At 48.8% G+C, this 13,664-nt stretch overlaps 1 protein-coding gene across 2 annotated transcripts in view; it reads left to right on the forward strand.

The window, feature by feature from the left end:
* Window positions 1-13,664, forward strand: part of CORO1A (coronin 1A) — a 78,513-nt gene that overhangs the window by 60,042 nt on the left and 4,807 nt on the right. Inside the window, exons 1-7 of one of the 2 annotated variants that reach the window (XM_083582036.1) lie at window positions 2,446-2,598; window positions 3,783-3,985; window positions 8,544-8,666; window positions 10,397-10,526; window positions 10,651-10,835; window positions 12,167-12,286; window positions 13,406-13,510. In XM_083582036.1, coding sequence (XP_083438162.1) covers window positions 3,788-3,985; window positions 8,544-8,666; window positions 10,397-10,526; window positions 10,651-10,835; window positions 12,167-12,286; window positions 13,406-13,510 — 861 coding nt within the window. In that variant the 5' untranslated portion in view covers window positions 2,446-2,598; window positions 3,783-3,787. Of the gene's footprint in view, window positions 1-2,445; window positions 2,599-3,782; window positions 3,986-8,543; window positions 8,667-10,396; window positions 10,527-10,650; window positions 10,836-12,166; window positions 12,287-13,405; window positions 13,511-13,664 lie in introns of those variants that run through there. The other variant, XM_083582037.1, reaches the window with a different exon arrangement.

Consider the following 13,664-nt stretch of genomic DNA (forward strand, 5'->3'; position numbering starts at 1 on the left):
GTGCCAAAAAGAAAAGAAAAAAGTGAAATGGGTTGGATTTGCATGAGTTTAGTTTTATACAGTAATTGTCAACATTTTGCATGCTTTATCCAATGTCTTGTAGTTAGAGTGGGCAGGGAGCTATGTTGAGGACTGGAATACCTCTAACCATTGGGAATATTGTCCAGGAATTCCTCTGGCTTCCAAATTCTCAAGCTGCCCCAGAGGTTGCCCACCCAAAATTAATGCTGTTGTTACACGGCACCCTCTTCCTCCAGCAGTGATACCAAGCGGAGTTTCCTTTGAAGGAAAGAGCCCTGAAGAGTGAAGGCTTGCACTGTCTATGATAATTTGGTTCATATACAGTCAGTGGCGTAGCGTGGGGGGTGCAGGGGGGCGGGCCGCACCGGGCGCAACATCTGGGGTTAGGGTAAATCCACGGGTTAGGGGGCGCAAATCCACAGGTTAGGGGGCGCAAATTACTTGCCTTGCCCCGGGTGCTGACAACCCACGCTACACCACTGTATACAGTGGTAACTCGGGTTAAGAACTTACGTATTTTTCGCTCTGTAAGACACACCAGACCACAAGACGCACCTAGTTTTTGGAGGAGGAAAACAAGAAAAAAAATATTCTGAATCTCAGAAGCCAGAACAGCAAGAGGGATCACTGCGCAGTGAAAGCAGCAACCCCTCTTGCTGTTCTGGCTTCTGGGATAGCTGCGCAGCCTGCATTCGCTCCATAAGACGCACACACATCCCCCTTACTTTTTAGGAGGGAAAAGGTGAGTCTTATAGAGCAAAAAAGACGGTAATTCGTTCTGGAGGTTCATTCTTAGCCTGAAACTGTTCTTAACCTGAAGCACCACTTTAGCTGATGGGGCCTCTTGCTGCTGCCGCCGCGCCGCCAGAGCACGATTTCTGTTCTCATCCTGAAGCAAAGTTCTTAACCCGAGGTAATATTTCTGGGTTAGCAGAGTCTGTAACCTGAAGCATCTGTAACCTGAAGCGTCTGTAACCCGAGGTACCACTGTATATGTGGCTGATGGGTCCATACTACAACTCCCATCAGCCCCAGCCAGCAAAGCGTTGTGGGAAAGTAGCTTTAGTAAAGCATCTGTGGAAGCAAACATCAGGCCATCCCACAAGGCAGCAGGTTCCTCCAGGAAGCAATTCAGGTAGCTACCACCCTGTGAGAAAACCATGCACCCCTAATTTTCCCTCTGTCTGCTCATTCCAGCTGCAAAAATGGATGTTTCTCTCTCAGGCTGTGTGCACATTGCTGTTTACTCTGTCTCCAGTTTGCTCCCGCCATGAGTGTTTGAAGCTGAGTACATGTGACGTTAGCTAGAACTCATGTGCATCCTGTAGTTTATTGAGAAAAACTCTGGTCTGGTGCATTTTCTCTCAAACCAGCTGCCATCTGATTTGAAAACATAAGCCACATTCACTTCACAGTTAAGCTGAGGTGTGTACACTTGAGGGAACTGTTGCACATGCACACAAGCTGACAGCCTTGTGAAGAGGATATGGGGTTGCACGCACAGGGGAAACCAAAGAGGTCATGTCTGTTGAGTTAAGATACCCCTCTTCCCCTTTCTTGGAAGTGTGTAAGTGTGCGTGTGTGGTCTCGCTGCATTTTAAGCCCCTGATGTGTACATAGCCCCACACACATAACAGGTAACAGCTAACATTTACTCAGAAATAAGCACCACTGTGTAATATAGTGCTTACCGCAAGTTAAGTGTGCGTAGGATTTGCAGCTACAGTCTTGCAATAATTTAGGTGAATTGCCTATTCAGGGGACCACCCCCAGCCATAAAAGAACATTAGTATTTTAATTTTTTTGCAAAACCTTGGGCTCTCAGCGGGTGACACTTGGGGACAATGTTGTCGTGATATAGATCTGTTTGCTGGAGTTGGCCAACAAACTCACAGTACATACCTTCAGAGCCATAAGGCTTAGAAATTTGGGGATTTATTTAAAAATGAAAGCATTGCTTTTTAAGGAGCTGAATTCTGCTTCTGTACCACCTTCTACATTTTGGGCTACTGTGGAATCGAAGGCTTGGATGCAGCCTTGCTTATTACTAAAGGATGGGTGTGAGCAAGGAAGCAAAGTATACAAAGGCATGTGCATAAATTTTTAGAAAGTTAAAGCAGGTAACAGCTAACATGCTATCCGATTATAATTTTACCAAAAAGCCGCCGGGCTGTGGCGAACTGTTCCTTCAGACCTGTGCAGCCTGCAACCCTTCCAAATAGTTGGTTTAACAAGGCATCCCTTCCAAACCGTTTGCGTGTCTCTGTTTAGCACAAACGTATCAGCAATTCTCTGTAACGTTCAGGATGAAGAATATGTACGGAGAAGAAATGAGATGGGGGAGAGAGAGAGAGAGACCTGAAGATGGATTCTCTGTGTATGTGTGTCTGTTTGTGTGTAGGGCGAGATATGACAAGCAGAGCCTCTGAGCTCCCTGCTCGACGCACGCTGAGCGCTGGCCCTTTAAGAGACCAGCCCTCCTCGCTCTGACAGTTCCAGGGCGATGGCTCTGTTAAAAAGCTCAGAGCCGCTTCATCTCCAATTCATTGTGTGGTGCATCTGCAAAAGAGGCTGCAGGTGAGAGTTTGGGGCTGGGGGCGAAAGGACCTTCCGGTTGGGAGGGGAAGATGGCAGTGAATTGGGGAGGGGGCTTTTGCTCGCAGAGCACTGGGGGGGCTCTTGTATTGATTATTTTATGCCTGAAGCACTTTTCAACGTGCAAAACGCTGCATGTTGCATGTTCCTCCTGTAATACCTAATTCACAGGACCCTGTGAGGCAGCTCACAAAATTTACTATTCCCATTTTAAAGCATGCGAAGCCAACCATTTTTTTTTAAAGAAAAATCTCTTGTGGCTTAATCTGTGCTCAGGATTTTGCTGTATTTAGAATTTTCTTTCCAGGTCACATTGGCTAGCAACCCTTGGCGTGTGATGTGTCTGTTGTCCCCTGCGCCCAGGCATGGTGTCATAGATGGAGTGTTTGGTTTTAGGTCAGATAGTCCTGGTTTCAAATGCTCCCACCCCCGGTGAAGTGAAATCTGTGACTGTGGGCACATTTTTATCCTCAGCCAAGCCCACCTCACAGGATTGTTGTGAGGATAAAATATAAGCCCATATATATCATCCTTGGAAGAAGAATGGCATGCAGATCTGACAAATGCGTAAATGTGCCGGGTACAAACAAAATTGCCTTCCCTTTCCCACACGCGACTTGGCTTTGTTTCTTGGGTAATCTAAAGAGTTTGGCGCCTTTCAAACCAAATCGTGCTCATCGGGGGAGCAAATATGGACTTATCAGGAGCTTATTTCTTACAGGCATGGGATCAGGCTGCATATACCTCTCATGTGAAATATGCAGGCATCTCTAGAAAGGGCTGCCTGCACGGTGCTTGTGGAACTGCCTGCCACTCCTGATCTTTCCCAGAATCTGAATGCTATTTTGGTTGGAGTGTTTGTGGGGCTTCAAGTGTGGTTTTGCTGGTTGGGGGAGCTTGCCAGGGCAAGGAGCTAGGATGCACAACCCTCAATTATCTTGCAGACTGTGTGGCTTTGAAATGGTGGCATGATTGAGACCATTGGGGCCACAGCTAAGATCAGACTTCCTAGCTGCCAGGCTGCTATATGGTCTGAGATATAAATACTGGGTTGAGGGGTCTGGTGACACCAGTGCTTACGGGACTAGGAATTTGACCCTGGGACCATTGTGATTTGATGCCCCCCAACAATGTGCAAGTGAAACTCTTTGTTTTTGTCTTTGCAGGAACCATGAGCCGTAAAGTTGTGAGGTCCAGTAAGTTCCGCCATGTCTATGGACAACCGGTCAAGGCTGACCAGTGTTACGATGACATCCGTGTGTCCCAGATGACGTGGGATGGGAATTTTTGCTCTGTCAACCCCAAATTCCTGGCCATCGTTGTGGAAGCTAGTGGCGGAGGAGCCTTCCTGGTCTTGCCATTGTCCAAGGTAGGTGAGCCACTCTCTGGAAAGATGGCCTTTCTAGAATCTCCCGCCCCCCACAGACCTCAGCCCTCATCTCCCACCACAATTCAACCCCTTTCAAGCCCAGCCATCCCCAACCGACAGCTACATGCATGAATCTTAATGCTGAGGTCTCTCCCCGGCCCCCCCCCCCGTGTCTTTCCGGGGTGGCGCTCTGAAGATGGCATAGCGGAGGAGGGACGGGGAACTTGTGAAACTGCCGAAACGACAGATCTCTTTCGACAGGTTTTTTGTTTTGCCTTAAATGGCCTGAAGTTTGAACCTGCTGCGGAAACGGGGCCTTGAGAAAGAGGAAGTGGGTTTGGGGCAGGCAGAGAGGGGAAGGAAATCGGGAGAGCGCTTGGTAACTAATGAAGCTCTCTCGGCCTGCCCTGTCTCTGCCTGTGGCCCAGTTCCATGCGCCCCCTAACTCGCTGCCCTTTACTGCCACCCCAAAAAGCCCTCTGCACCATTCTCCAGAAATGGAAGCCAACAAGCGATGGATTCAGCCTTTCGCTAGGCCTCACATCCTTTCCAGTTCTTCCAGTGAAACCAATTGCCATTGTTAGATGTCTGGCTTTTGTCTGATCCCCAAACCTCATGTTTTACAAGTGACTCTCTTCCCCTCCTGTTTGGTTGGGGCATTTTCTATCTTTTTGTCACATTTGAGGTCTTGGTAGGTTAATGCTTCTGACAATGCCCCTGTACTTCTCAACGTGTGTGGGTTTGAGTGGTTCAGTCTAGTCAAAACACACTCAAGGACCCTCCTCCCCCCCCCAAAAAAAATGCTTCTTCATTTTTTATTTGGCCACTAAGTTGAGGCTCAAAGCCGAGGCTGGGCCTCCTTGCCCCTCCACATTTTCCTCTGCGACGATCTTGTGTTTGCCCCTAGGACACAAGTGTCTCATGACTCCAGCGTGATATGGGAACGAGGAGCGGATTCACACTCCTGAGAGCGACAAAATGGGGGAGAGGGGAGGGGTGGAAGTGCGAGAGGGAAGCCATGTGAGCGATGCTGATCCCAGTGAGGCTGGTCCCCTTTCCAGCAGGGCAAATGGCCCTAGTCGTTGGCCCATTGTTCCTTACTTGGTTGCTGGACTCCCACCCAGGTTGCGGTTCCAGCCCATTTATTGGGTGGACGAGACAAGCAAATCTCCTGGTGGTCACAAGCCGAAGAAACTCAGTCCCAGAAGAAGCGATAGGGAGGGAGACAGATTGCAGAGCTAGCATTTACAGTGTGCAGAAGGCTGCAGTGGCGATCTAGAGCAGCCATTGGGACGTGTGGCAGGAGTCCAAATGTGGGTGGCTAACTTAAGCCCAATAAGGCTGGTCAAACAACAGAGGCTGGTCCATTAGAACGAATGGGGCTCCACCAAATTCTCAGTTTGCTCTCAGCCAATCACCACTTGTCTGCCTTCTTATTGACAGCCAAGCTGGGGGCGGAACGGCATGCCATTGGCTCTGGCGCCACCTACTGTCAGCTCCCCTGCTGTCTGCCCTGCTAAGCCCAATGGGCACCAAGCAGCACCGCAGTCAAATCTGTGGGTCATATACCTTTGAAAGGGTAGCCCAGGGTTGCAAGATCCTTTTTAAAAAAAATAAATTTTATGAAGGTTTATAGAGAAAAATACAAAATTTAATACCCCCCTTTTAAAAACCAAACTAAAATTTTTATCTAAAAACATAAAGGGGGGGAAGAGAAGAAATCTGACGAACGAAATAATGAAAAAAGAGAGTAGAAAATAGGTTAAAAGAGAAAGATTGGGGGGGGGACCACCTAAAGGCAGCCAGGCCTGTTGTTGTGCATTTCATAGCAGGCTGATGCCAGGAAGCGGAGGTTTTCACAGCATGGAGATAAACGTGATCACTTGCTGCTGTGATTCAGCTTGCTAAGAAGCGGTGCCTAAATTGAATAGATAAAAATAGCCGACAGTGGCAGTGATATCTGCAGATCAACCTTTCATTCAAGGCACAGGAGCAGAGGCTGGCTGAAACGTTGACAACTCTGCAGTTCTTTCAGGCTGGAAGTGGAGCTGTGTGGTTTTGGGGGGAGGAGAACTGGTGGCAAATGTCTCTCTGTTTTTGCGCAAAGGAGCTGAAGAAGGAAGGGAAGTATTGAAGCGGGGTGGGTGGCAAAGAAGTAGAAAGGAGAACTTGGCAAGGAGGGTTGCAAAAATCCAGCCACCCAGTTAGCCACTGGCACTTAGGACAGGGCCTGACAACCGGCACTAGGCCTGCTGCCATCGCCTCTTCTCTTAGCTGGTTCCTGGGGCAAAAAGCTTATTTCTTCAGAAGATTTATAAAGTGCTTGATCGAAGAGCTCTCCAAGCAGTGTGCAGATGAAATTGTACATGAAACACAGCTAAAACCCACAAACTGTTTAAAAGCAAATATGCAGCAAACTATCACCATTAAAAAACAAACCCTGAAGATAAAAGCCTTAAAACTTTTAAGCAAAGCAATCTTGTCGGCTCCTAAGCTTTTTGAAAAGGGATTGCACTCCTGCAAATAATATTTCAGGGTGGGGCCAGTGTCAGGGGTCGCCACTGCTGTGGACCCCCAGACCCCCCTGGCCCTCATCTGCCCCCCTCCAAAAGTGAGGAGATCCAATTGCATCTTCCACTTGCCTTGCCTGTTTGTTCCACAGCTGGGACTGATGAGAATTGTAGTCCAAAATGTCTGGAAGGCGCCATCTTGTGGAAGCCTGTTCTGAGGAACAGGTGTGCCTTTTGGCCTGCAAGGAGAGGGCAAGTGATTGAGCAGTGGCCAAATCTCACCCCTCAGAATTCTGGAGTGAGCACTGCATCATGGCAGAAAAGTAATATGCTTAATCTTCATAATGTAATATGCTTCATCTCTACAAGCAGGGGATGGGGAACCTAGGTCCTGCCCCAGGTGTTATGGAACTCCAACTCCCATCAGTCCTAGTCAGCATGACAAGTTGCCAGGGATGATGGGAATTGTAGTCCTGAGTTGTCAAGAGGGCCACAGGGTTCCACACCTCGGCTCTAAAGTCTGAGAAACCCTGATCTGGATTGGAGAGCCACCACCGGAATGAGTTACAGCAGAGTTGGGGCCTTACCTGGAATGCCTCCCCAACTCTGCTTGAAACTTGAACCCGTGCCATCTGCCAACACTGGAAAGCAGTTGAGAACAATTTCTGCCTGCTGTAAAGTCAGGGAAGGCAGCCAAGACCTGCCAGGAAGAAGGGGGAACTATGCTGGCAAGTCAGCACTGGGGGAACTTTAGAGTCTAAGACTCCTAGTTCTTCCTTGCCGTTCTAGATGCTTGTATTGGGGCAAGCTGCTTCTGGATTTCCAAACCTTTGCATGTTTTGTGGAATCTCCTACATGTCTACAACAGGTATGGAATTGGGGGGGGGGGAGGAGGGCTAGTACCTGCCAGGTAGTTTGTGTAATGTAGTTTATTGCAGGCCCATAACCAGAGGGGGAAACAGTGCTTTAGTTTAATTGAGAGGCACTGGAAATAAACACCGTTCATTTGTGGGATTTTAACTGTCTTTTGTGAATTAATTGGTTCTCCAATTTTTTTTCTCTGGGCCACACTTTCAGCGTCACAATGAAATTTTTATTAGTGAGAAATACATTGGAAAACAAAATGAAACAACTCCTAGCTGTTGTTGCATCTGTCATTCTCGAGAAACAATGGAGTGTGCCTCTCAGGGTGTATTAGTCGCACCAAAGTTGATACTGTTTCTGGTTGTATATTCCAAAAGAATCATTTAGATGCTGTACTCAGTGCCGGATTTACGTATAAGCTAAAAAAGCTATAGCTTAGGACCCCACTCTCTTGGGGGCCCCCAAAAAATGTAAAGGAAAAAAAACTGGATGTACATTTCCAAAATATAAGATAAAAAAAACAAATAAAACAATACCTACATACAGCAAATGGCATTAGATACCTATTAGGTCCACAAATTACCATATAGCATATATCCAGCACACAAAAACAGTGACAATTTGTTGTTGACAAAGGACAGCTGGACATATAAAGGGCCCCATTACCTTCAGTAGCTTAGGGCCTCATCAAACCTAAATCTGGCCCTGGCCATACTATACTATATTACTGAATATACTATATTACCGAATTGTTTAAATGTTTCTTTGATTGTCCTTGAATCTTCCTGCCACATTTGCCATCCTCTCCTGCCACACCAGTGTGGCGTGCCACACCCTCTGAGAACTACTGACCTGGGACAACCCCCAAAAAATCTGGATGTCTGTAAAAGTTCAGGGTTGTTTTTATGATTTATGTAATCAGAAGAACAGGGCCCTTCCGTTGTAAATGAGTCCTTTATGTCTCAATCTCTTTGTCGGCCACTTTCTCTACTGGGGCCAGCTGCCAAACTCTATTAAGTCAATTAGATATGGGTGCCCCTTTCAAGTTTCCCCCCAAAGCCAGGCTTATCACAAGTCTAGCTGCTAGCAATAAGTAAGAGATTTAAATGAAGCATTGGCCTTTTCACCCTGAAGTATATCCAGTCACACTCACTTGGCCCTCTCTCCCCTCCTCCTTTTTGCAGACTGGCCGCCTGGATAAGGCGGCCCCGGTGGTCTCGGGCCACACAGCCCCCGTGCTGGATGTGGAGTGGTGCCCCCACAACGACCACATCATTGCCAGTGGATCTGAGGACTGCAGCGTTATGGTGAGTGGGGGCAGCTGGATGGGGAAAAGGGATGGGAGTGGGGGAAGGTAGGAGCTGGGCTCATTTGCCAAGAGCAGGGTGGACGGAGACAAGTGGGTGGGGCTTAGAGGGAGACGTTGGGGGAGGAGCTTAGGGTGCTTCCAGACAGGGGCGCTGGTGGGCAGTGCTTGATGGAACCTGTGCAGGTGGCGCTGTGGTCTAAACCACCAAGCCTGTTCAAAAGGTTGGCGGTTCGAATCCCGTGATGGGGTGAGCTCCCGTTGCTCGGTCCCTGCTTCTGCCAACCTAGCAGTTCCACAGCACACCAAAGAAGTGCAAGTAGATTAATAGGTTCCACTCCAGCAGGAAGGTAAACGGCGTTTCTGTGCCCTGCTCTGGTTTCGCCAGAAGTGGCTTAGTCATGCTGGCCACATGACCCAGAAAAAATGGCTGCAGAGCAGACAAACGCCGGCTCCCTTGGCCTGTAAAGCAAGATGAGCGCCGCAACCCCAGAGTCATTCGCAACTGGACTTAACTGTCGGGGGTCCCTTTACCCTTTACCTTTTGTCACTCCACCCCTTACCTCCGCTCAGGAAGCTGGGGAGAAAAGGCAGGGGATGGCAGGCAGATACAAAGGGGATAGGGTGGAACACATAGAATGACAGAATCACAGAAGGGACCTTGAGGATCATATTTTCTGCCCCCTGAAACGCAGGAAGATGTAGCTGTACCTTACAGGGATTTAGCCTGCAACCTTGGCATTACCAGCACCACGCTATAGCTGACTACATGGACACGGGTGGCGCTGTGGTCTAAACCAGTGAGCCTCTTGGGCTGGCCGATCAGAAGGTTGGCAGTTCAAATCCCCTTGACGGGGTGAGCTCCCGTTGCTCCGTCCCAGCTCCTGCCAACCTAGCAGTTCGAAAGCATATCAAAGTGCAAGTAGATAAATAGGTACCACTCCGGAGGGAAGCTAAATGGCATTTCCATGCACTCTGGTTTCCGTCACGGTGTCCTGTTGCGGTTTAGTCATGCTGGCCACATGACCCGGAAAGCTGTCTGTGGACAGACGTCGGCTCTCTCAGCCTGAAGCGAGATGAGCGTCGCAACCCCATAGTCGCCCTTGACTGGACTTAACCGTCCTGGGGTCCTTTACTTTATAGCCAACTACTCATGAAAGGGTTCCAAAAGTCAAGGGGGCGGATCTTCAAGGGGGAGATAAAGGGTTGTCTTCAACTAACTTTTACTCATAGTAGACCCATTGAAATGAATGGATCCGCTAATGGCCATCACCAAGTTAGATCCATTGATTTCAGCGGCTGTTCCTCGAGTGAAAGTTGAAAACAACCCAAACGTAACCCAAAGGTCACCTAGAAAAGAATTCATCTGGTAGGTGAGAAGGGCTGTCCCCCTTATTAGGATTTATTCCCAGCCCCTGCAAGCCCAAATAAATAGCGATCCGAGTAGTGCCCTGCAGTATCTCGCAGGGAATGGCACGGTGCAATAATTCAAGGAGTGTGCCTTAAAAGCTTCTCTGACACCCCAGGGGGCGTTTCTCACCCAGAACACACACACTGGCAAACATATAGCCCCCAACTGGCCATTTCCTGGTTTACTTATGGGTCTGGCTGCCCCTGCAGATGGGCAAACGTGGAGGGGATACAGGTATGGGCTAGGCATGGCTGGGAGCGAGGAAGGGGGCTGCCTCTTGCTCCCGATGTCCTCCATTCTCTTTGGTGCCTTGCTTTCAGGTCTGGGCAGTGCCTGAAGCCGGCCTCGTGCGGTCCTTGAGCGATCCTCTGGTGACCCTCGAAGGCCACTCCAAGCGGGTGGGGATTGTCACGTGGCACCCGACGGCGCAGAACCTCCTGCTGAGCGCAGGTAACGAGCGGCAGGTGCGCGGCGGGCTCACGGAGGCGCCGCACTCGCAATCTGGCTGGCGCGCAACCCTCTCTGCCTTCCATTGCCGGTCCTTTGTTATCGACAGCCTTGCTGTCTTTTGCAGGCTGTGACAATGCAGTGACGGTCTGGGACGTGGGGGTCGGGCAGGCGGCCCTCTCCATGGACGAGATGCACCCAGACGCCATCTACAGCGCGGCCTGGAACCAGGACGGGTCGCTGCTCTGCACGGCCTGCAGGGACAAACGCGTTCGGGTGTTTGACCCGCGAGCGGGAGGCACCGTTGCCAACGTAAGTAGGAGCTGCAAGCTGGGGAAGTCTGTGTCCTGTGGCAGCAGAAGGGGCAAATCTAGATCAGTATACAAGACCAAGTGAATAATTCGCTAAGCCAAGCTAAAGGGTCCCTCCATCCCAGCATTTGATCTGCCAAGAGCAGAATCCCACAAGGCAGGGCCAGATGAAGTTAGCTGCCCCCTGTTGCTTGATCTGGGAATCAGAAGTCCCACGGCTTATATCAGGCTTCCTCACACTCGGCCCTCCAGATGTTTTTGGCCTCCCATGATCCCTAGCTAGAAGGACCAGTGGTCAGGGATGATGGGAATTGTAGTCTCAAAACATCTGGAGGGACGAGTTTGAGGAAGCCTGGCTTATATGCAGGCTTCATTCTTAACTCCCACACAGAATACGGGGTTTTTTTTTGTTATTAACAGCTTTTTATTGAATTTTCCAAAAAGAAGTGATAACATATACAGTCGATACAAGCTAAATAATAATAGCGTATTGGCCCAAATATAAGCCGTTCCCTTAAAATTTCACAGGCACTCACACCCGTTCCATTTTACCGTGTGTCTGTTTCAGCAGCGATATCGTAAAAGCCAATTTTTGTAAGGTCGCGAATTTAAGCCGCACTTTAACTTTTCATGGTCAGAATTTGGGGAAAAAGTGAGGCTTATATTCAGGCCAATATGGTAAATCAATACTAGTCTAACCCCCTGTAATATCATATATAATACTTACAGTGATCTTGATTTTCGGACAGTGCCACTCCAACAGCACCACCCATGCATAAGAGGGAGCTAGTGGGGGGCAATGTTTGCAGAAGTACAAAAAACAAAAACAAAACAAACTTTAGGGAAATACATCAGAAAGACTCCCCTGTCCCAGGTATTGTAATTAGGACTGAGCATGCTCAGTGGGCACGGAATGTTGACTGGCCACAACCTGGGATGGGATGGAGGGTCTAGAAGCCAGTGGCAACATCTTGTCAAAGGCTCCACTTTGTCAAAGCTTATTGGCCACCTATAGAAACATCACCCACGACTCTGCCTCGTGCTTTAAGGGGGGGAAAAAACAATCTCAGATTGCGACTGTTGCAACATCTTCCACAGCCATAAATTGATTAAACAGGGAGAGATGCTTCATCGGGTATCTGGTGCCAACCCATTTAACTGGAGAGTCCTGAATCTGTAAAGCTGTGAGCATCAGGCATGGTGGGGAGGAAATGGAACCTGTCTCCCTAGCGAGTGGCACTTTATAGATGTGGGCGGAGCCTACCTGGAATAGGTGTGGCTAAAGTGTTAGCTGTATCTGATGCTTCCTCCTGCCTCTTCTTCCCACCACAGGAGCTGCCCCGCCCCCACGAGGGCTCACGTCCTGTCCGGGCGATTACTGTGAAGGATGGAAAGCTCTTCACAACGGGCTTCAGCCGCATGAGTGAGCGTCAAGTGGCGCTGTGGGACCTGGTGAGAAGAAAGGAGGGTTGTCCTCTCCGATTGTCAGGATGTGTATCTTTCGTTGCCGTAATGGAGAAGGGGTAACCCACCCCTACTTCAAGGGAGGCTTGCTAATAAAAGGATATATATTGTTGGGGCATTACATGGCCACCTGTGCCGTCCTCCTCCTCTACATAATTAAACAAAGAAAACCTTTTGAAAGACAAGAAGTACATGTTTCAGATTCCAAAAGAGTAGTAGGCACGTTGGTTTGTTGCAGTGAAAACGACGAGGTGTCTTGTGGCACCTTAAAGGCCACTAACGGTCTTTAAGCTTTCGTTGATGTCAGTCCCCACAGATGCAGTGACAAATTAGCACTCAGATACACACACACACACACACACACACACACACACACACACGATTGGGGGAATTGCGTGCGTTATCACAGGTACTCTAGTTAGTGCTCATTAACTTGTTTTTGAACAATATTTTTGAATAACGTAGCATTTATTTTACACTTTTGTTGGCTCATAAAGCATGTGGTTCCCCTTAATTTTATCAGCGGTTCTGACAAAAATCTCTGTAAAACAAACCAGCTGTTATGCCCACATTACAGACTGGGTGTTGGTACTGAGGCTGCTCACCTAAAACCACCGCCTTCTGCTGGAGATGCGGTCTCCTAATTCAGAGTTCAATCTTTTCAGTGCTATTTTTCTGGAAAAAGAGGTGCCGGAACTCACCATGAATGCTTATTCTCTTATAATGGCAGTGGCACCAACCTGAGAGGTGCTGGAACTGAGTTCTGGCTGCGAAAAAGCCCCGAGTCTCTTGGCTACTGTGCTATGAGCCTGCAACCAGGGGTCATCTCCAATCTAGTCCTCCTCAGTGTAGGCCTACCGAAGTCAATACACGTGGCTAAAATATGTTCCTTAATCTCAGTGAGTAGAGCCTTGCTGGATAAAACCCCATGTTTTGTGGTTCGAGAACCCCTTCTTCCTGCGATGGGGATACCCACCACATGAGAATATATGCTTCTCCTGCATAAGCAGAATTGCCTTCAACTTGGGATTTCTAGTCTCTCTTCCTCCTTGGACTCTTGGTCCCACCCACTTAAATTTAACTTGCTTTCTCACTTTTACTCTGCAGAGGAAACCTGAGGAGCCATTAACCCTCCAGGAGCTAGACACAAGCAGCGGAGTCCTTCTGCCTTACTATGATCCAGACACCAACGTGGTTTACCTGACCGGCAAGGTGAGTTCTGGATGGATGGGGCTGACGGTGTGTAGAAGCAGAACTCCGGAGAAGCTGTTCACAATTTCTGTGATGCTAATCGAGGGGGTTGTGGTGATTTGAGGGAAGAGAGCAGGGGAGAGCTTGAAACTGACATTTCAAGAGAGGACGAGGG

The sequence above is a fragment of the Podarcis filfolensis genome (assembly GCF_964270895.1).
Source record: "Podarcis filfolensis genome assembly, chromosome: 13".
Taxonomy (NCBI): domain Eukaryota; kingdom Metazoa; phylum Chordata; class Lepidosauria; order Squamata; family Lacertidae; genus Podarcis; species Podarcis filfolensis.